Source organism: Sebastes fasciatus, chromosome 11 (assembly GCF_043250625.1).
Source record: "Sebastes fasciatus isolate fSebFas1 chromosome 11, fSebFas1.pri, whole genome shotgun sequence".
NCBI lineage: Eukaryota > Metazoa > Chordata > Actinopteri > Perciformes > Sebastidae > Sebastes > Sebastes fasciatus.
In genome coordinates, this window is record NC_133805.1 from 5,081,225 (window position 1) to 5,101,857 (window position 20,633).

The window sequence follows — 20,633 nt, forward strand, 5'->3', positions numbered from 1 at the left end:
TTTTAATCTCAAAAACACTTGTAGTTTATTTTTGGATTACTTAGCGCTGCCTTTTTTTTTGCTCCTTAGATAACCCGCATGGAATTTGTCCACACCAGAAGCCTGATCTATCGAGATGTGAAGCCTGAGAACTTCCTGGTGGGCCGACCCGGCTCCAAACGGCAACACACCATCCACATCATAGACTTTGGCCTGGCGAAAGAATACATAGACCCAGAGACCAAGAAACACATCCCATAGAGAGAACACAAAAGTCTGACTGGAACTGCTAGATATATGAGCATCAATACACATCTGGGGAAAGGTGAGCTGCTCCCTCGTGCTACATGTGCACACATGTACCACTCTTAACGCAAATCATAGATCCATACCATATCACCCGCAGATGTCTAAGGCTTTGTAAGAGCTGTATTTAGAGTCAACAATTAACCTAACCTGCATGTCTTTGGGCTGTGGGAGGAAGCCGGAGAACCCGGAGAAAACCCACGCTAACACGGGGAGAACATGCAAACTCCACACAGAAGGGCCCCAAGCCTGCGACCCTCTTGTTGTGAGGCGACAGTGCTAACCACTGCACCACCGCAAAGCCCGCCGTGGTTATCACTTCATGTAATTTTAGCATGCAAAACGGCGCATTCCTCTTATACTGACTAGGGCTGAGTACCCAGTGTCAAGTAGTATCGAAAATTCTCCAGTCAAATGATACCTGCAATTGATAATTTTTATACCCAGATGTATAAAAAAAAGACTATTTGTCCTAGCATGTGAACGGAGAGGAGCAGAAGGATTTTGGATGGAGCGCAGAGCGGATTGAGAGTCGCCTTGTCTCCCTGCTCCATCCAGCTCCAAGCCATTTGAGTTTGAAGCATGCCCGAGCGAGCCCAACCCAGAATGTATCTGTAGTCCAAAAGTCAACAGTTGTTGAAAAAAAGATTGATGCGATCATTTCCACACATTTCACATTCCTCTGTCTTTACGGCGTCCTCGATGTGCGCTACAGGTGTCGGTAAACAACGCAGTGGCCAGCCGTCTCCAAGTGACGGAAGACAGAAGTGGTTGAGGCAGAAAAAGTGGCACAGCCAGAGAACATTGTTACGGCTGCTTATTGTTTTTATTGTAATGTGTCAATTGTTTTTTGATTCATTATTAAGTCTATAAAATAAGATAATAAGAAGATAAGATAATGGTAAAAAATGCCCTCCATAATTTCCCAGACCCAGTCAGTCAATTATATAATATAAAGGAAAGCCACAAATCTTCAAATTTAAGAAGCCAAAACCTGAAAATGTTTGACGTATTTGCTGAATAAATAACCGAAAGATTAATGGATCATCAAAATCGTAGACTATTAGTTCCTTGTAATGAGGGAAGGGAATGTCTGAACCATTCCCTTTTTCATCCCACTTGAGTTTGCAGGCGTGCTCAACACATAGTTTGCCTTGACAACATTCATCTGTCCTGACTGAGAGCAATTTAAAGCCTTTGTTGTTGTTCTGTGTTTCAGAGCAAAGCAGGCGGGATGACCTGGAAGCTCTGGGCCACATGTTCATGTACTTCCTGCGAGGCAGCCTACCCTGGCAGGGGCTCAAGGTGAGGAGGCAGTCGACCAGCCGTCCTGTGTGTTTTGTTTTGTTTCCCCCCCTTCATCACCTCTGTGAATAAATTCCACCGTGTCTCTGTCTTCATTAGGCTGACACTCTGAAAGAACGTTATCAGAAGATCGGAGACACCAAGAGAGACACACCGATAGAGGTCCTCTGTGAAAGCTTCCCAGGTTCGTATACAAACGCTTCAACAAACAAAACAAAAAGTGTTTCTGCACAGCTGTTGCATAAATGATCAGGTTAGCATATGTTGATCAAATCTTGTGTGTGTTTCTCTGTGTGTGCGTGGGTTTGGTGCCTGTGTGTGTGCAACAGAAGAAATGGCCACCTACCTGCGGTACGTGCGTCGCCTGGACTTCTTCGAGAAGCCGGATTACGACTACCTGAGGAAACTCTTTACGGACCTCTTTGACAGAAACGGATACATCTTCGACTACCAGTACGACTGGACTGGAAAGCCACTGGTTAGTGTGGAGCGGGTGTTTTGTGCTGTCTGAGCTGAACTCAAAGAGTGACACATAATCATATGGCTGATCTACTGTGTAAACAGGAAGTGATAAAGTAGGCGTGCTGTTATTTAGGGCTGTTAAAGCAATAATACATTTGTTTTAAAGGTCACCTATTATGCAAAATGCACTTTTCCATGTCTTTTAAACATCAATATCTGTCCCCAGTGTGTCTACAAGTCACCATAGTATCATAAAAGACCATCCTCTCTCTTTTTCTCCTGCTCCGTTTGTCCGGAAATGGGTGTCGAAAAATGCTGCGCAGCTTTTCCTTCTCTTCTGACGTCGTTTGAGAATGCAAGCCATATAAGGGTTTCCTGGTCGAACCAGAGCAGAACCTTCAGTAGCTGACCCCGCCCCACAGCGCGTCACTGTCTCTCCTCCTCAACCGAACTTGAGCAAAGTAGCTCCTACTGTTAGTCTGCAAGAACCAGCAGAACAGGCTTCATGTACTCCCATCATCTAAATATAACATGTTCTTTCACAAAGGCTTTATGTAATTACACTGTTTAAACAGATGATATTTATATATTATATATATTTGATGTCATGCATGTAGCAGAGTACAGGTAGTAAATAGTGACTTGTAAGCAACACAACACATTTCTGTTTCACAGTCAAACTTTATTTGAGTTGACAGATGACAATATTAATTATTCACAGCATTTGAAATCATCTCACCTGTTAGTTAGTTATGTTAACATGGTACAGGAGAAAGTCTTCAGCTCTGGTAAACTATGGTAAGCTAAGCTCCGGTGGTCTGTAGTCATGGTAACACAGAGACAGCTACTACTGTAAATAATATACCATTACTCTGATCTTCCATACATTTATCTTTTAGCAGAAATAATGAACTGACTACTGTTTCACATCTTCTATTTTCCACCCTGATGGTCGCTGTGTTTACACACCGTCTCATAGCGGTAGCATGTAGCTAACCCGTTAGCATGTAGCTACATGCTAACGGGTTAGCTCTGTATCTCCCATCTGCTCTCAGCTGTCTGCTCTCCTCTGGGATGATTCTGTCGGTCATTTCTCACAGATGGATCTGTAAAGTCAAACGTAAAACAGAGTGTATGTTTACGGTTTACAGAGTTGATGCATGAGGTAAACACTGAGCTAACTAACAGAGATATAAATAGCATTATTTACCTGAGAGAAACCGTCAGGAAAACCTGGAATCTGGACCGCAGATGTTCATCATGTGTCGCCGATTTCTGATCAGATTCCTCCGGTAACGTGCGCTGGGTGAAGTTTCTGGTTTATAAACTTTAAAGTGGTTTATAAACTTTATTCTAGCTGCTCTCTCTCCAGAGCTTCTCCGGGAGGGAGGGGGAGGGTGACGCTGTTGTTGTTGAGGACGTTTGATTGACAGAAAACGCTGACCAATCAGAGCAGAGTGGGAGGAGACAGGCTGTGAATCAGGGGTTTTCAGACAGAGGCTGAATTAGGCTCTGAGGCAGGCAGACTCAGGCTGCAGTATGAGAAGAATAAAGGGTTTTTTGAACATTGCAGCATGTAAACATGTTCTAGTGCAACATTAAAATACATCTATGAACCTGGAAATGAGCATAATATGAGACCTTTAACGCTTTCTTTAACGCATTTATGCATAACTTGTAGGTTTTAGCGGGCTCAGTTTTAAAGCTGGAGTGAAGATACTTTGATCATATGAAATAAGAAAACCTAATGAATCCATCGGTACCAACCATGTCATACTACCTCGACGCTAAGGAGGCCAAATAACGCTCCAGACTTACGACAAATTTTGGTCGAGGAAAACTGTCACTTTCAAATTCATTCATTTTTAAAGCAGCATATTTGCCCACTCCCATGTTGATAAGAGTATTAAATACTTCACAAATCTCCCTTCAAGGTACATTTTGAACAGATAAAAATGAATCTAAATTAACTATTTTAATTTATTGACAGCCCTAATATTAATTTCTCTTATCTCCAAAAAGTCAAAGACACTTCCTCCTCCATTCTTTGTGAGGTGTAATCTGAATTTACTCACTTTTGAGTGAGTTCAACAGACAATATTGAAGTTCAAATAACGTGAGCTTTGAGTTCAGCGGTGAGGTTTTGAACTTTGAGTCGTTCACAATGCTGCAACATTCAGCGTCATCGCTCTCACGCTTCTACATCAGTATTTAAATGGCAACATAATAGTTTATTGTAGGGGGGGCCTCTAGTGTACGACAGCGGTATCCATCAAGATCAATAATAGGATGTAAAGAAACGTCATGTAACCAAATGTGCATTTCCTCACTCTGATCCCATGTTGATGATCCCACTTCCTGTGTGTTTAGCCCACTCCTATTGGTCCGGTGGCCAGCGAGACTCCACTTCAGACGAGCAACCGAGAGAAAGCACCGCAGACCAAAAACCAGGTACACTCACTCTGAACAAATAATGCAACATGATGCACGTGTTGCACATTCACATGATTTATTACAGTCTGAGTATTTGAGAGAGATTCTGTATATATTTGCCAAACTGTCAATACCAGCTTAAAAAACCACGTATGTGCCAGACTAGTGAAAAAGTAACACTGTACGTCAGCCTCACACACACACACACACACACACACACACGCACACACACACACATGAAGCAGCCCTGCCTCTCCTTCACTCTCCTGCTCCCTCAGCTCTTGTCACTTTCTTGTTTGCTCCACTTGCAAAACAAAGCCGTGTTGGCCGTGTCGCAGGGTTAACTGGCTTCGGTTTCTTTATCAATCATCACCAAATAATCGGCAATAAAAGAAAGCAGCAAATATGCAAGAGGTGATCCAAACTGTTAAAAGGAACAATATGCAACACTGACGGCTAGCGGTTTAAAATGGGTACTGCAGGCCACATTCAAAATATTGGGAGAGAGAGTTGTCTCTCTGTTTTTTGAACATTAAAGCATGTAAACCCATGTTAAACCCAAAATACAAGTATGAACCTGAAAATTAGCATGATAGGTGCATTTGAATACAGTGGATGGATCCCAAATTGGGAAATTCTGATGTTACAGCAGCAGGTTATTCAGACAAAGCACAGGGGCAGTAAATATATAATAAAAAACACGAGATAATATCTGTAGTGTACACACAATATAAAGAATATATTAGAATACACTATAAATGTACCAGACTACTACCACTAGCTTAGAAAATATAAAATATGAACATAGAATAACAACAACATACTATATACAATACAATAGAAAAGTGTGCAAGTTACAATTTTTCTTAAAGGGACTGTTTGTAACTTCTTACACGTATAAATCATTGCGGTTCGGCGTCCCATGCACGCTCGCGTGTGGCTACGCTGTTCAGACGAGACTCCAACACAAACTACACGGAAGCACCAAAACCGCAAAGTTGTATCTAGTGAAGCCCGTCTGTTAAACAGTGTTGGCCACGGTTGGAGGACGCGGGGGAGACCGTAGCTTTGGTCTCCAGGACCGGAGTCTCTGCTGTACTCTGCTCCTCTGCCTGCCTTCACTCACACACCGCGCTCGTTTTCGCTATTTCGCTCCACTCTCACGTGCATGCTGCTCACTCCACACTGCAGAAGAGTTAGTTTAGCTCTGAGAATATCTAATGAATGTTCAGTGGACGTTTGTGCAGAAAAAACTGCTGCAGCTCCTCCAGACCAACAGAGGTTTCCCGTGTCTTGTGAAGTGACGGGGCTCCGCAGAGAGAAACGTTATCGTCTCCGACCAAAATTCCGGTGTCTCCCCTGTTCCCTCCGGCCGCGGTCGGGAGGCTGAAGCAGGAAAAGCCAACACTAGGATCAGCAGTGATTCATGGAGAGACCTTCGTCTGGTCTGCTAACATTACTGCCAAGCAGCTGAAATATAGTTTTGATCGATGCTCGTTCATGTCTATGTAGAGCGAGCACAAGCGCGAGCAACAATACGCTGACTTTTGTTGACTTAACGGCCACAGGTGTCGCTGTTAACAAGACATTTCTGATTCTTACATAGAGTCCCTTCAAAATCAAATGAAATGAGGTAGTAAACCAATGTGCGAGTGTGGTTGAGACAGACACTATAGAGCTGAGAGTTCTCTGTTAGACGGAGGTGAGGTGTTGTAGAGGGTTAAAGATCCTTTAACGGACTAGAATAAAGTTCTCCTGTACCACCTGGATAGTTAATGGTTAAGTTATATTGCCTGTGTAAAGTATTGGCTGGACTTTGTCTATCTATTCACACGAGGAGCGCAGAGACCCGCTGATCCCAGCAGGACGTCAGTAGAGTAGGCGGTCCTTAATGTGGCCCAGACCACCTCTGAATGTGGTCTGAAAGATCCGATCTCAATGCGTCTCGAGTGCGTTCACACCTGTACTTAGAGCTGTCCACTTGTGATCGGATCACTGAGGACACATGTTAACACCAGGTCTGAACAGGACCAACGAACATAGACCACCTCCTTCCCCCTTTTTTGCATGGGGCCTCCACACATGCAGAGTCTCCTTGTGCACTCTCACTGTACCGCACACTTGAGTGCTCACCCTCCTGTTGCTCCTCCACCAAATACTGACTCTGAACTCACTATTTCTTTTCTCTTTCCTCATTCTTTTCTCTCCTCCTCACCGTGCTGCTGCTCTCCTCACTGCTTTCCCTTCTCCTCTCCTCTCTTTTCCACCCTGTCCCCTCCCCTTTCCACGGCGAGCCTCCTCTTCCATCTTACCGGTCCTCTTCATCTTTTCCCTCCTCCACCACCTCCACCTCCACCTCTTCCTCCTCTTCCTCCTCCTCCTCTTCCTCCTCCCTCCCTCCTCGTTTCTCCTGCGATCGGCTCCTCTAGTCTCCAGAGGGGAAAGGCAGTGAGTCGCAGCCCACTCCAGTGACCAATCGAGAGCTGCTGGGCTCCCATCTCACTGCTGATAGGCTGGGCGGGTCCGTCCAGGTACTGAGAGGACGGGTTAGCTCCGCTGGCTTCTTGTCTGTCTGCCTACTTGTCTGTCTGCCTGCATGACTTTCTCTGAGACGACGCAGGGGCTGATCTCAAGTCTGTTTTCTCACAACAACTCAATAATTCCCTCACATGGGACTATTGTAATAGAGATTCTAAATTAAAACCTTCCACGTTTTACACACCTTTACGTTTACACACCATATGTTAGGCAATGTGTTTTGTTTTTAAACTACTCCCTTTTTCACATTAAAATAATGGAGACTTTATGCAAGGGGACAGAAGGTTGTGGCCTGGCTTCTCTACTGCTCTTATTGAACTGTTTGGCTTTCAGCTAGTGCTGACTTGGCCATGATCGAGCCACGGTGCAGAGGTGAATGTGGTGCTGTGAAGTGGATGTTTATTGAGAGTTTACATGTGACGTAATCCATGTCGAATCATATTTGGATTCAATGCATTCTGAGGCACTAGTAGTTTTCCTGTGCTAAGCTGGGCGTACACTGTACTAGGGATGCTAATTTAGAAAGATTTTCTTAACCGATAACCGACCCTCGTTAACCGATTATTAACCGTTAACCAGCTGCAGTGTATGAGCACAACAGACAACTGAGTCCCCAGTTCACCCGTCTGAGGGAGCGTTAACTTAGCGGTGTTGCGTGTAGTGTGGCGGACATGCAGCCACTTTCCCAGTAAAAGTCTCCACCGCACATTTAGTTTAGTTTAGCAGGTTGTCAGCTGTGTGTCTGCCCGGCGTAAATTTAGCGAGTGTCCGACAAACAGTGTGTGTATTTGTGCATTCCTCGCCACCTGCGAGTCCATATAACGTTACGCCGCTGCCTCTTTTTTTTTAGACGTTTCAGCAGACAGGATGGCACAGATGATCCAAGATCTATTTTACACGTACAGTGTGAGCACTCAGGTCGTGAGCTTTGGCGTAAAAGAAAAACACATTTCAGGCATGACAGGCGCACTGAAGGGATGGGAAATATTCAAAAGAAAAAGGAAAATAGGTGAAATGTGTAAAGGAACTAAAAACAGGTGCAGCAGGACTGTACTAGCATATGAATGATGTCAGAGCGGCTGCTGTTAAAGAGTGAAGTTAAACAGTTTCAAGGCCACAAAGTCGTCGTTGCTTTTTGTTTTAAGTCATGACGCAGAGGTGTCGCTATTTTGCATGGCAGCAAAATGAATGTTGACAATGGCTGTATCTGTGGAGGTGTGAGGCTTCCCCGGAGGTCACAGCTCTTATGGACTATTTTTAAGACCACGTCCACATTAAGCTGGCTACATTTGAAAACAGTCTTGTCCTCTGTGAGGATGGAGAGCAGGACGCAGATGGACGTTTAACTAGCTGAGACTCAGCACAGTAACTGGGCTCTCACAAGAAGAGACTTTTATCTGCCTCTCAGTTGTTTTGGTGCATTTTTCACATAAGTTTTCAGATGTATCTGCCTTAGTGTGGACGTAATGCAAGTCTTTTTAAATTGTTGTCCCACCAATATCGGACGTTGGCACGCCTGTACTCATCCCTCCCCCATTTCTCACCTCCAGGTGATGAGTTCAACCAATGGGGAGCTGAATACAGACGACCCCACTGCAGGACACTCCAACGCACCAATCACAGCCAATGCAGAGGTGGAGGTGGCTGATGATACCAAGTAAGGACACACACACACACACACACACACACACACACACACACACAGGTTAAAGAGGACGCCAACACCTGCAACTCTTCTTTTAACCGTTAACAGCAAAAATATCCAAATTTAGATTTATGGTACGTGTCCACAGGGGCGTTTTTATATCACGAAGGGATGCGCCGCTTCCCAGCATTGGACTCCTGATGGGCTGTCACTAGACACAAGGCTCTCCCCCCACCTTCTATGGGTACCCACGAGTCTCCCCTTTACAGACATGCCCACTTTATGATAATCACATGCAGTTTGGGGCAAGTCATAGTCAAGTCAGCACACTGACAGCTGTTTTTTATGCTAAATGCAGTACCTGTGAGGGTTTCTGGACAATATGTGTCATTGTTTTGTGTTGTTAATTGATCTCCAATGAGTAAGTAAAATTAGAAAGTTATCTCCATCTGGTGTGCGGTACTTTTCAAAATGATCTCAACGTGGCTGCCGGGTCACAAACTTTCTCATTTTCCAGCTAAACAGTTCACTACAAGATGATTCTGAAAACATTTGAGGAGAGAAATAGGCACCACAGTAACAGAATATTGATTCATATTTGATCAGCACTGCCTAGTTTGACCGTCTGATCGGAGTTCGTGATTCGTGATTGACAGCTGCCTCTGTTGAATGAACAGCCAATAGGAACGCTCTCTCTCTGAAGTGACCTGTGATTGGCCAAAGCCTCCCGTCACGGGTTAGATTTTCTAAAGCCTGAAAACAGAGCCATGAGGAGCAGAAGTCTCTCAGAACACTTGAATTACAATATGCTGAAAGGTTATTATGCAATTTTTGCCCAATGATGCCAACACAAATATAGTGCCTACTGCCGCTTTAAGAAAACATCTCTGTTTGGTCCCTGCAAAAATCAAACCATAATCATTTTACTGTGTTTCTTTAAATGAAAATGAAAAATTATCACTCTCTCACATCCCAATTAATTTCATGTCTGTTAATGATGCTTTGTGTGTTGCAGGTGCTGCTGTTTCTTCAAGAGGAGGAAGAGGAAAGCTCTCCAGAGACACAAATGAAGACGAGAGAGAAACCCTGGTCTCTTTGTGCTTTCTCTCTCTCTCTCTCTCTCTCTCTCTCTCTCTCTCTCTCTCTCTCTCTCTCTCTCTCTCTCTCTCTCTCTCTCTCTCTCTCTCTCTCTCTCTCTCTCTCTCTCTCTCTCTCTCTCTCTCTCTCTCTCTCTGTCTCTCTCTCTCTCTCTCTCTCTCTCTCTCTCTCTCTGTCTCTCTCTCTCTCTCTCTCTCTCTCTCTCTCTCTCTCTCTCTCTCTCTCTCTCTCTCTCTCTCTAGCCCTCTTCATATAACCCTCTCTTTCTCCCTCAGTCCCCCCCCTCTCTTCTGACCCTCATTCTCTGCTGTCGGAGGTCCTGTAGTTTACCTTGGGTCGGCTGGACTGGCTGGACCACCGGGCAGCAGAAGATGTTTGCTGAGCTGATCTACTGGTTTTCGCTGCTCTGGAATGAGCAGACAGACAGTAACGCGTTTGCTGTTCCACCTCGGAGCTTTAACTGTGGACTAGCTGTACCAGCGGTGGAGTCTTCGTGTATTTATGGTCACAAACTGAAACTGGATCAACACAAACTGCTTGGGGGGGGACAAGTGACCACAAACACACAGTTGATAGACTGATTGGCTGACAGACTGGATTCAGCTGGTTTCTGGCTATGTTGTTTTTGTTCTTCCTTACTGACTGGTTCAGAGGAGTGTATTTCTGTGGAGATGGACAACAAAAGGATGGGAAGCATCGAGACTGTCGGACCACACAAAACACACACACACACACATATGTACAAACACGCTGCACACTTTCTCGAGCTCATCGTAAAGAGACTTCATGGACAAAAAGATGCAGCTCTCGCACATAGTCTATAAAGTTTTTATTCCCTCGGGTCAAAGGAAGTACACATTGAGCGGCTTGGTCTATTTCCTGCAACGGATTGAGCTCCGTGTACTTCTCAGACACATTCACCCCCCCCAAGAGGAAGACAAACCCTCACAACCACCAGAATCAAACGTTTAAAACAGACGTTTATGTGAAAACTATGCTTTTCCCTGTTTTAATTTGTAACTAAAAAGAAGACTGTCTACAATTTTTTTTTTGTTGTTTCTGTCAGACTGTCTACAATTTTTTTTTTGTTGTTTCTGTCTTTTTGAGTTCAAAAAGTTTGTGTTTAGTAGTTTGGAGTGTGTTCCTCAAAATGTTTTTTTGTTTTTTTAATAACTTGTATTTTTTTTGTTCCTCTTTCTCTCTGGGTTGGAGGATGGAAAGTCTGATATCTCCATTAAAAAACAACCAAACAAAATAAAAGCTGATCTTTATTTAAGGGTTTTTTCATCAACAATATTTTCCAGTGTTTGAGGGCTTCAGTAGGCAACACGTTTTTTTGTATCATCATCATCACAAAAATCACATAATAACCTTTCAGCATATTATAATTCAAGTGTTCTGAGAGAAAACTAGACGTCTGCTCCTCCTCATGGCTGTTTTCAGGCTTTAAAACATCTAGCCCGTGACGGGAGAGAGAGCGTTCCTATTGGCTGTGCTCCGGCTGGTGGGCGGTGCTTGGTATTTCCTCAACAGATCTCAACATGACTGCCGGGTCACAAACATTTTAATTTTACAGTTAAACGGTACACTACAAGATGATTCTGAGAAAAAAATAAACAGACTACGCATTGGAATAGTGATTTGGAGGTTAAATACCATGAACACCAAATAAGTTTGGATCCGGTGTGATTTCACGACAAATCCTGTTCTTTGACTGGTTACAAACAGCTGACTGACAACAGGGAGTTATCAAACTAAACTGTCCTGAAATATTTAAATGGCTTTATAATCATTTATTTTCACATATTTAACGATCTACTTTGAAGCATTTGTGACAAAACGGTTCAACTTCAGGACGTCATCCTGTTCCAAAGCAGCCTGGAGCTTTGTATGATACCCTGGAAAAAAGACAGGAAGAAAAGACTTAGTTCATTCTTGTTTATTGATTATAGAAACCTTCAGTTTGTTCACACATCCCATCAGTAAAGTCTGTTAAATGACTCTTGTTACAATGATTTCACGTACAGATTCATTTTCATCCACACAATCAGTTTGTTTGAGCAGAATCTCAGCGATGTAACAGAGAATAATGATTTCCTTTGTGGTATATTTTCAAGTCTTGCATAAGACAGTGAGGCCCCTAATTGTAAACATATGTGTAAGAAGCATGTAGAGACATACATGGGCATTACGCCAAGACCAGGGGCTGAAAGATAAACATGTAGGATACCGGAGACATGTGGTCATACCTCAGCTCAGAGGTTGTATAACATGTACCCGATATAAGGAGGCGCGAGAGCCCCAAAGAGGAGGACTTTCAGATTTGACTTGAGACCTCCGGACGCTCTAGACGTCCGTTATGACATTTGTTGCTTGTTTGTAATAAACTCTATTATACCAGCAAGAACAGTGTCCTCGGAGCATCCTTCCTCATCACTTCAACAGCACTGTCGCAGAAAAGATACGACACCTTATTGATTATGATCATGATAATTACAGTTTCATTAAACATCTCAGTATCTCGTTTGTACGTCGATCTGGACGACAACATTTAGTCTGCCCAACAAATAAATGTGACTCTAGATATCTTTACAAAAAGTGGTGAGAACAGAATATCTATGATAAGAAATAAATCACTAGACCTTCCTTTAAGACCCGTGCAGTGGAAGAGAAACAACACACACACACACACACATATATACAAATATTGACTTTCACTTCTTGGTAATAAACGTTCTTTGGTCAAAGTAGAGCCCGTAATGTTTGATTGACAGCTGATCTCTGTGCAGTGAAGACATGAAAAGAAAAATCAGCTCTGCAGCAACAATGATGGACACCAGATAAGTTTAAGAGTTAAAACACAGAATTGAACCCTTAAATGACTTCTGTCTATTTCAGTTTACACAACTCAGCAGTGTCATCATAACAATAAGGCCTGAGTCCAGCAAAGAGAGGCTCAGTGAATGTGGTCTGGACTCTGTGGAGGAGAGTCATGGTTTCAGAGACGCTGTAGAAGGACAGAATACCTGCACTGTGATCCAGGTACACTCCTACTCTGGAGGACAGAGGACCTGAGACGGGGGTGTGGACATCGTTGTACAAAAATATATAACTGTTTTGGTCACAACGTAACGGCCAAGATTTGTCATTGTATCCAAACCCACATTCATTCCACCTCCCTGCTCTCCTGATACTCTTGTATGCGACTGCTACATCAACTCCTCCCCCTCTCCACTCCACCTCCCAGTAACAACGTCCAGTCAGACTCTCTCTACTCAGGACCTGTTCCCAATCAGTGAATCTGTCTGTGTGACTAGAATAAGACTGTTGTTGTCTCATAAATGTTGCTTTTCTGTTCCCCTCAGATAATAACAGCTGTGTGTATGCTGTGTTTGGATCCAGTGTGATTTCTCGTGAATACTTTAAGAATCCAGCTCTGGTCTTGGGCTCTGGTTGTGACAGTAAAACATCCACTTCAGTCACTGTCTGTGAGACGTTTGTCCATTTCTCTCTCAGAACGTCCTGTAGTTTATCTCTGACTTCTGACACGGCCGCCGTCACGTCCTCAAAGTAGCTCAGAGGACGGATATTGATGCTGGATGAGTGTGTAGATTCACTGAGTGGTGACAGTGAGGGGTAGTGGAGCAGAAACTGGTCGTGATCTTCTGTGTGTGACAGCAGCTTCAGCTCAGCGTCTCTCCTCTTCAGCTCAGTGATCTCCTGCTCCAGCTTCTCCTGAAGCTCTTTGACTCGACTCACTTCACTTTTCTGCTGGGATCTGACCTGCTGCTTCACATCACAGCTTCTTTTCTCCATGAGACGGATCAGCTCGGTGAAGATCTTCTCACTGTTTCTCACTGCTTTATCAGCAGAGCGATTGACAGCCTCCACCTCCTGTTGGAGCAGCTTCACATCTTTCTCTCTGTCCTGGATCCTCTGCTGGATGTTGAGTCGACTCACCTCCAGCTCTCTCTGCCTCTCGGTCCTTTCTGCTGCAGCTGAGACGGTGTCGTGGCCTTTATGTTCATCCATTAAGCAGAGATAACAGATACACTGCTGATCAGTACGACAGAAAATCTTCATCACCTCATCGTGACGAGAGCAGATGTTCTCCTGGAGCTTCTTGGAGGGCTCCACCAGCTTGTGTTTCTTTAATTGAGCCACATCATAATGAGGCTGGAGGTGTTTCTCACAGTAAGAGGCCAGACACACAAGACAGGACTTGAAGGCTTTCAGTTTCCTCCCAGTGCAGACATCACAGGCCACATCTTCAGGTCCAGCATAGCAGTGATCAGCAGGAGCAGCTTGGAGTCCAGTCTTCTTCAGTTCCTCCACTAAATCTGCTAACATGGTGTTTTTCATCAGGACAGGCCTCCGTTTGAAGGTCTGCCTACACTGAGGGCAGCTGTAGATCTTCTTCTCTTCTTCTTTGTCCCAGTGGGTTTTAATGCAGTTCATGCAGTAGCTGTGTCCACAGGGAATAGCCACGGGATCCTTCAGTAGATCCAGACAGATGGAACAAGAGAACCTTTCGTGGTCCAGCTGAACTCCTTTCTGCGCCATTTCACCTCTCAGAGACGACACCCGTCTGTGTCTCACTTCCTGAGAAGTCAAACTAGTTTGAGCTCTGATCTAAACAGCATGTGGTTGTGCAGTGAATAGGGCCTATCAGCTCTCACCATGTTGGTTACACCCTCCTTCAAACTGTAGATCTGAAGGGGAGGGAACAAGGAAATGAATGGACTGAGTGGAGCTGCTGTGTTTGAGAGCAGGAAGAGGAGGGAGGAGTTATCAGGCTTTGCTTCATTCCAGGAAGAGGAGCGGTTAGAGAGAGATACGTGTGATTTGTTTATAATATAGAGATCATTTCTCAGTTAAAAACACCGGAGCCATAAGCTTTTAGGAGGTAAACTCTTCTTGGTACCTCTGGGTTTGGAGACAGCTCCTCAGTTTTCAGAATTGGCTCTTCTTTTTTCCTGAAATACTGTTTGATGATGCTGATACAGCAGATGAAGAATACAAAAATTAATCACTGCTGTAGAAGGAATGAAATCCCCAAATAGTTTTTACTTATGTGATAAAGTCCTTCAAATGATTGTGTAGAAAACAGGTTAAATCCAGAATATAATTTTGAGTAAAAAGTGTTTCTGTCAGCTTTCTGTATCTGCTCCACATGCTGCCTTCACTGGAACGGGACGTCAGAGGATCATCTCTAGAAACTTTCACCATCAAGATGTTTACTGTGACAAGTCAGGAAAATGAACGCTCTCTTCCTTGGTATTACCCGTCGAGGAAATTAAGAGTTTCTTCCTCTTGAAAGCATGAATTTCTCCCGAGGACACACTGTGAACGGCCTGTTATCGCTGTGGTTACACATTTACAAGAGGGATGTTCCGCTGCTGGACTTCCTGAGAACGCAACTTAGCGTCGAGCAACCAGCCACACAACCCTCACGTTTTTCCCGTGAGGCTCACGTTTTTCATTGTTTTCTCCCGGTTTCCTCCCGGAGTCACAATTCTCCCGTATTTCTCCCAATTTATGTCAAATTTTCAAACTTTTTTTTTTTTCTTCTTTTCGTTATCTTTACCTGTTTCTGGAACTGAACAGCGTGTATAATCCCTACTGTTTCCACCCGGACGACAACAGAGCTACACCAACTGTCGTTTCTCAGGGGAAGAGAGCAGTCTATGCTGACGACACAGCTCAGTTTGAGCTCATGTTTAAGCTGAGCTCGCCACAGCGAGCAGCGCCTGAAGTTGGGCTTTGTTCAGTGCAGTGAAAAGCCGTCGCAGTTAGAAATAACGTGTTTCAGAGGTCAGTGGTGGCGTCGTCACGTTGTGTCTGAAAGGACCTTCGGTGAGTGAGAGAAGCCCGTTCCCTGCACTCATCCTCAGCTGGTCTTCTGACCACCCCCACCTCACATCTCAGCACCCATGGGTGCTAGGGCATTCAGCTGCAGGCTGCTGCTCCCAGGCTCTGGAACTCCCTCCATCCACACATCCGACAGTCTGACACTTTTACAACATTCAAGTTCACACCAGAGGGGCCAATTATTCAGTTTTCTTTCCTGGGAGTTAAAGGTCAAATTAAAAGTTTAACATAAAATGCAGTTGCAGTGAAGTTATTATTTTGTTATTTTCACTCTTATTAAAGTCACCAGAATGCAGGAAACAAAGTCTATGAAAGGTTAATTTTTCCGGAGACGGACCCCCAGACCTCCCGATTTGGTTTAGAAATCCTCCCTTTTCTGGAAGTCTCAAAGTTAGCAAGTATGTTTGTGATACCTAATTAAAGTCTGAATCTCAAATTTATAACTGTTGCAAAACTCATAAATATAATTTCCATTCACATGCTTTTTTAATGATATAACACAATAATAATAATAAATACATAATATAATTAGAATATGAATAAATAATAATAATAATAATAATGAACATTAATATTTAGGAAGACAATTAGCCTACATTTTATTTGATGGGGGGCGGTAAGGGACCTGGATAATGGATAGGGGGACGCTAGCCCAAAAAAGGTTTAGAACCACTGAACTACAGGATTCTCACTATTATTGTAGATTTGTTAAAAAGAAAAAGCAGTAGGAAGAAATTCCCCAAACTTCCAGTTATCCAACAGCATTTTAAGCATGGGCTCTTGTTCTTTAGTTTGCTCAGATAATGAAATGAAGAAGCTCTCCCATCCCAACAGATATGTGTTTGAGGCTTTGGAGCTCTGAACAAACTGGAAGAGGAGAACACTACATAGACTTGACTCTTTCTATGTTGTTGTCTTTAGTCAAAGAGCGTTAAACTGAATCAGAAACCAGCATCTCTGCCGACACCAACGTCAAACAGAAGCGAGTGTCAGAAATAACTTTATATACAGCTTTGCCATACACACACACACACACACACAGACACACACACACACACACACACACACACACACACACACACACACACACACACACACGAAGCATCCTATTGGATGATTGCATCCTGCAGTAATCGGGCCGTCATCTGTGTCAGCTGTAGCTCCACCTGTCTTCACTCTGGAAGTATTCAGTGCCGTCTGGTGATCCACCTCATTGTGGCTCTTGTAATGCATTTTACACCAAAATCCAAGAGATTTGATGAATACACACTTTAAATCAATCTCATGTATTACAACAACAAAATAAATGCACATAAAGAAAGAGATGTAAATATGTAAAGAAAGAGATGTAGAGTCCATGTGGCAAGAAGGTTTCATTCATGTATCCAAAACAGTTTAAAAAGCCATAAATCCACAACAATTGTGTTTAAATCTGCATAATACTGTTTGGATAAAGAACAAACAATAGTCCCGTTTGTGTGCTCTCCAGGTTGCTCAGAGAATCACCAAAGCACCACAGCTGTGGTTATACAGAGGAGACAACAAGCCCAGTGGAAATAAAACTTTCTGAACACGGTGTAGAAACAAGTGTTGAGCGTATCGTCAGAGGAATAATACGAGCTGAAGTGGAAAAAAAGACCGTTCTTTTATCAGTATGTGGGAAAGAAGTTGGAATATGTATTCAATATATGAACTTGTGATTGTGTTCAATAACTATGATAACAAAATCCTCATGTCACAACTTTCCTTCAACAGTTTTTGTTGTTATCAAAGTTTTGAGCCGGCCTGGAAATAAGTTATGTTACCTTTTAGCTTTAATCTTTTTTTTCATTTTTTGTTAACAGAGACTGACTCTAAACATGAACACTGGACTTTGTGGTGTTTCAGGAGGAAAACTGCCTCAGTTATTCTCTCATAGTCACATTTCCTCCATCAGCTTTGTGTGATACCCTGGAAAAAAGACAGGAAGAAAAGACTTAGTTCATTCTTGTTTATTGATTATAGAAACCTTCAGTTTGTTCACACATCCCATCAGTAAAGTCTGTTAAATGACTCTTGTTACAATGATTTCACGTACAGATTCATTTTCATCCACACAATCAGTTTGTTTGAGCAGAATCTCAGCGATGTAACAGAGAATAATGATTTCCTTATTGATTATGATCATGATAATTACAGTTTCATTAAACATCTCAGTATCTCGTTTGTACGTCGATCTGGACGACAACATTTAGTCTGCCCAACAAATAAATGTGATTCTAGATATCTTTACAAAAAGTGGTGAGAACAGAATATCTATGATAAGAAATAAATCACTAGACCTTCCTTTAAGACCCGTGCAGTGGAAGAGAAACAACAACACACACACACACACACACACACATTTATATATATACGAATATTCATCAAACATTTAGAGCACAGAGAAGTTTACATTTTCATGCAGAGAAATATCAGTTCAGGTGAACAAAGATCATCATGAGCAGTGAAACAGACACAGGAAGGAGCGCCACCTGAAGACACTCACACATTTACAGAACAACTCATGAGAAGATGTCAAAGCAAAGAGTGTAGAAGCAAAGAGACGCAACTCTGCTGCTTTTTTGACAACAGCCGCTGCCGCCATTTTGGACTGAAAACGCTTATATTCATATTTTATTGTTCAACACCGGCCGTTTTGGTAGAATGTGACAATAGAATAGAAATAATTTAGTTTTTACTTTTGTACGTCACTTTGTAGGCGGACGTTTTACTGGCGTCCTGTAGTCGCTTTCAGTCCAAAATGGCGGAAGTGTAGCTCTGCTGCTGGGCGCTGACGTTACAATGGAACAAACAATTAACCTTCACTTCTTGGTAATAAACGTTCTTTGGTCAAAGTAGAGCCCGTAATGTTTGATTGACAGCTGATCTCTGTGCAGTGAAGACATGAAAAGAAAAATCAGCTTTGCAGCAACAATGATGGACACCAGATAAGTTTAAGAGTTAAAACACAGAATTTAACCCTTAAATGACTTCTGTCTATTTCAGTTTACACAACTCAGCAGTGACATCATAACCTGCAAGCAAAAGTCCAGCAAAGAGAGGCTCAGTGAATGTGGTCTGGACTCTGTGGAGGAGAGTCATGGTTTCAGAGACGCTGTAGAAGGACAGAATACCTGCACTGTGATCCAGGTACACTCCTACTCTGGAGGACAGAGGACCTGAGACAGGGGTGTGGACTTTGTTGTACAAAAATATATAACTGTTTTGGTCACAACGTAACGCCCAAGATTTGTCATTCCATCCAAACCCACATTCATTCCCCCCCCCTGCTCTCCTGATACTCTTGTATGCGACTGCTACATAAACTACTCTCCCTCTCCACTCCACCTCCCAGTAACAACGTCCAGTCAGACTCTCTCTACTCAGGACCTGACAACATCTAGTGAATCTGTCTGGGTGACTAGAATAAGAATGTTGTTGTCTCATTACTGTTGCTTTTCTGTTCCCCTCAGATAATAACAGCAGTTTGTATGCTGTGTTTGGATCCAGTGTGATTTCTCGTGAATATTGTAAGAATCCAGCTCTGGTCTTGGGCTCTGGTTGTGGCAGTAAAACATCCACTTCAGTCACTGTCTGTGAGACGTTTGTCCATTTCTCTCTCAGAACGTCCTGTAGTTTATCTCTGACTTCTGACACAGCCGCCGTCACGTCCTCAAAGTAGCTCAGAGGACGGATATTGATGCTGGATGAGTGTGTAGATTCACTGAGAGGTGACAGTGAGGGGTAGTGGAGTAGAAACTGGTCGTGATCCTCTGTGTGTGACAGCAGCTTCAGCTCAGCGTCTCTCCTCTTCAGCTCAGTGATCTCCTGCTCCAGCTTCTCCTGAAGCTCTTTGACTCGACTCACTACACTTTTCTGCTGGGATCTGACCTGCTGCTTCACATCACAGCTTCTTTTCTCCATGAGACGGATCAGCTCGGTGAAGATCTTCTCACTGTCCTCCACTGCTTTATCAGCAGAGCGATTGACAGCCTCCACCTCCTGTTGGAGCAGCTTCACATCTTTCTCTCTGTCCTGGATCCTCTGCTGGATGTTGAGTCGACTCACCTCCAGCTCTCTCTGCCTCTCGGTCCTTTCTGCTGCAGCTGAGACGGTGTCGTGGCCTTTATGTTCATCCATTAAGCAGAGATAACAGATACACTGCTGATCAGTACGACAGAAAATCTTCATCACCTCATTGTGACGAGAGCAGATGTTCTCCAGGAGCTTCTTGGAGGGCTCCACCAGCTTGTGTTTCTTTAACGGAGCTGAATCATAATGAGGCTGGAGGTGTTTCTCACAGTAAGAGGCCAGACACGCCAGACAGGACTTGAAGGCTTTCAGTTTCCTCCCAGTGCAGAAATCACAGGCCACATCTTCAGGTCCAGCATAGCAGTGATCAGCAGGAGCAGCTTGGAGTCCAGTCTTCTTCAGCTCCTCCACTAAATCTGCTAACATGGTGTTTTTCATCAGGACAGGCCTCCGTTTGAAGGTCTGCCTACACTGAGGGCAGCTGTAGATCTTCTTCTCTTCTTTGTCCCAGTGGGTTTTAATACAGTTCATGCAGTAGCTGTGTCCACAGGGAATAGCCACGGGATCCTTCAGTAGATCCAGACAGATCGAACAAGAGAACCTTTCCTGGTCCAGCTGAACTCCTTTTTGCGCCATTTCACCTCTCAGTAGCAACGACTGTCTGAGTTTTACTTCCTGAGAACCGACACTAGTTTGAGCTCTGACGTAATCATCATGTGTTATCTTGGTTACACCCACCTTCAAACTGTAGATCTGAAGGGGAGGGAACAAGGAAGTAAATAGACAGTGGAGCTGTCTGTGTTTGAGAGCAGGAAGAGGAGGGAGGAGTTAACAAGCTATGATTCATTCCAGGACGAGGAGCAGCACGACTAACTACGTCCCAAATCACATACTTTTTCTTTTTACTTTTAGTACACTGAAGCTGCCCTTACAAAGTACGTAC

General features: G+C 43.6%; 3 protein-coding genes across 3 annotated transcripts; 1 reads left to right on the forward strand and 2 right to left on the reverse strand.

Annotated features, from left to right (window-relative positions):
- The first annotated feature begins 1,459 nt into the window (after nucleotides 1–1,459).
- On the forward strand, nucleotides 1,460–9,852 carry LOC141776450 (casein kinase I-like). The gene is made up of 7 exons (XM_074650062.1): nucleotides 1,460–1,590; nucleotides 1,690–1,774; nucleotides 1,920–2,068; nucleotides 4,423–4,503; nucleotides 6,915–7,016; nucleotides 8,574–8,680; nucleotides 9,684–9,852. The coding sequence occupies exons 1-7, from the start codon at nucleotides 1,543–1,545 to the stop codon at nucleotides 9,736–9,738; spliced, it is 627 nt and encodes a 208-aa protein (XP_074506163.1). The 5' UTR covers nucleotides 1,460–1,542; the 3' UTR covers nucleotides 9,739–9,852.
- Nucleotides 9,853–11,689: 1,837 nt separating this feature from the next.
- LOC141776500 (tripartite motif-containing protein 16-like) lies at nucleotides 11,690–14,577 on the reverse strand. Its single transcript, XM_074650118.1, has 2 exons — nucleotides 12,237–14,577; nucleotides 11,690–11,863 (listed from the first exon to the last, which is right to left on the reverse strand). The coding sequence occupies exon 1, from the start codon at nucleotides 14,327–14,329 to the stop codon at nucleotides 12,656–12,658; it is 1,674 nt and encodes a 557-aa protein (XP_074506219.1). The 5' UTR covers nucleotides 14,330–14,577; the 3' UTR covers nucleotides 11,690–11,863; nucleotides 12,237–12,655.
- Nucleotides 14,578–17,612: 3,035 nt separating this feature from the next.
- Nucleotides 17,613–20,375, reverse strand: LOC141776501 (tripartite motif-containing protein 16-like). Its single transcript, XM_074650120.1, has 2 exons — nucleotides 18,539–20,375; nucleotides 17,613–18,436 (listed from the first exon to the last, which is right to left on the reverse strand). Exon 1 carries the CDS (start codon nucleotides 20,324–20,326, stop codon nucleotides 18,656–18,658), a length of 1,671 nt encoding a protein of 556 aa, XP_074506221.1. The 5' UTR covers nucleotides 20,327–20,375; the 3' UTR covers nucleotides 17,613–18,436; nucleotides 18,539–18,655.
- Between the last annotated feature and the right edge of the window lie 258 nt (nucleotides 20,376–20,633).

Coding starts and splice junctions, on each gene's coding strand:
- LOC141776450 (XM_074650062.1), top strand. CDS start 1,543: ATGTTCATGTACTTCCTGCGAGGCAGCCTACCCTGGCAGGGGCTCAAG. Junction 7,017..8,573: donor GGCTGGGCGGGTCCGTCCAG/GTACTGAGAGGA, acceptor TCTCACCTCCAG/GTGATGAGTTCAACCAATGG. Junction 8,681..9,683: donor GAGGTGGCTGATGATACCAA/GTAAGGACACAC, acceptor TGTGTGTTGCAG/GTGCTGCTGTTTCTTCAAGA.
- LOC141776500 (XM_074650118.1), bottom strand. CDS start 14,329: ATGGCGCAGAAAGGAGTTCAGCTGGACCACGAAAGGTTCTCTTGTTCC.
- LOC141776501 (XM_074650120.1), bottom strand. CDS start 20,326: ATGGCGCAAAAAGGAGTTCAGCTGGACCAGGAAAGGTTCTCTTGTTCG.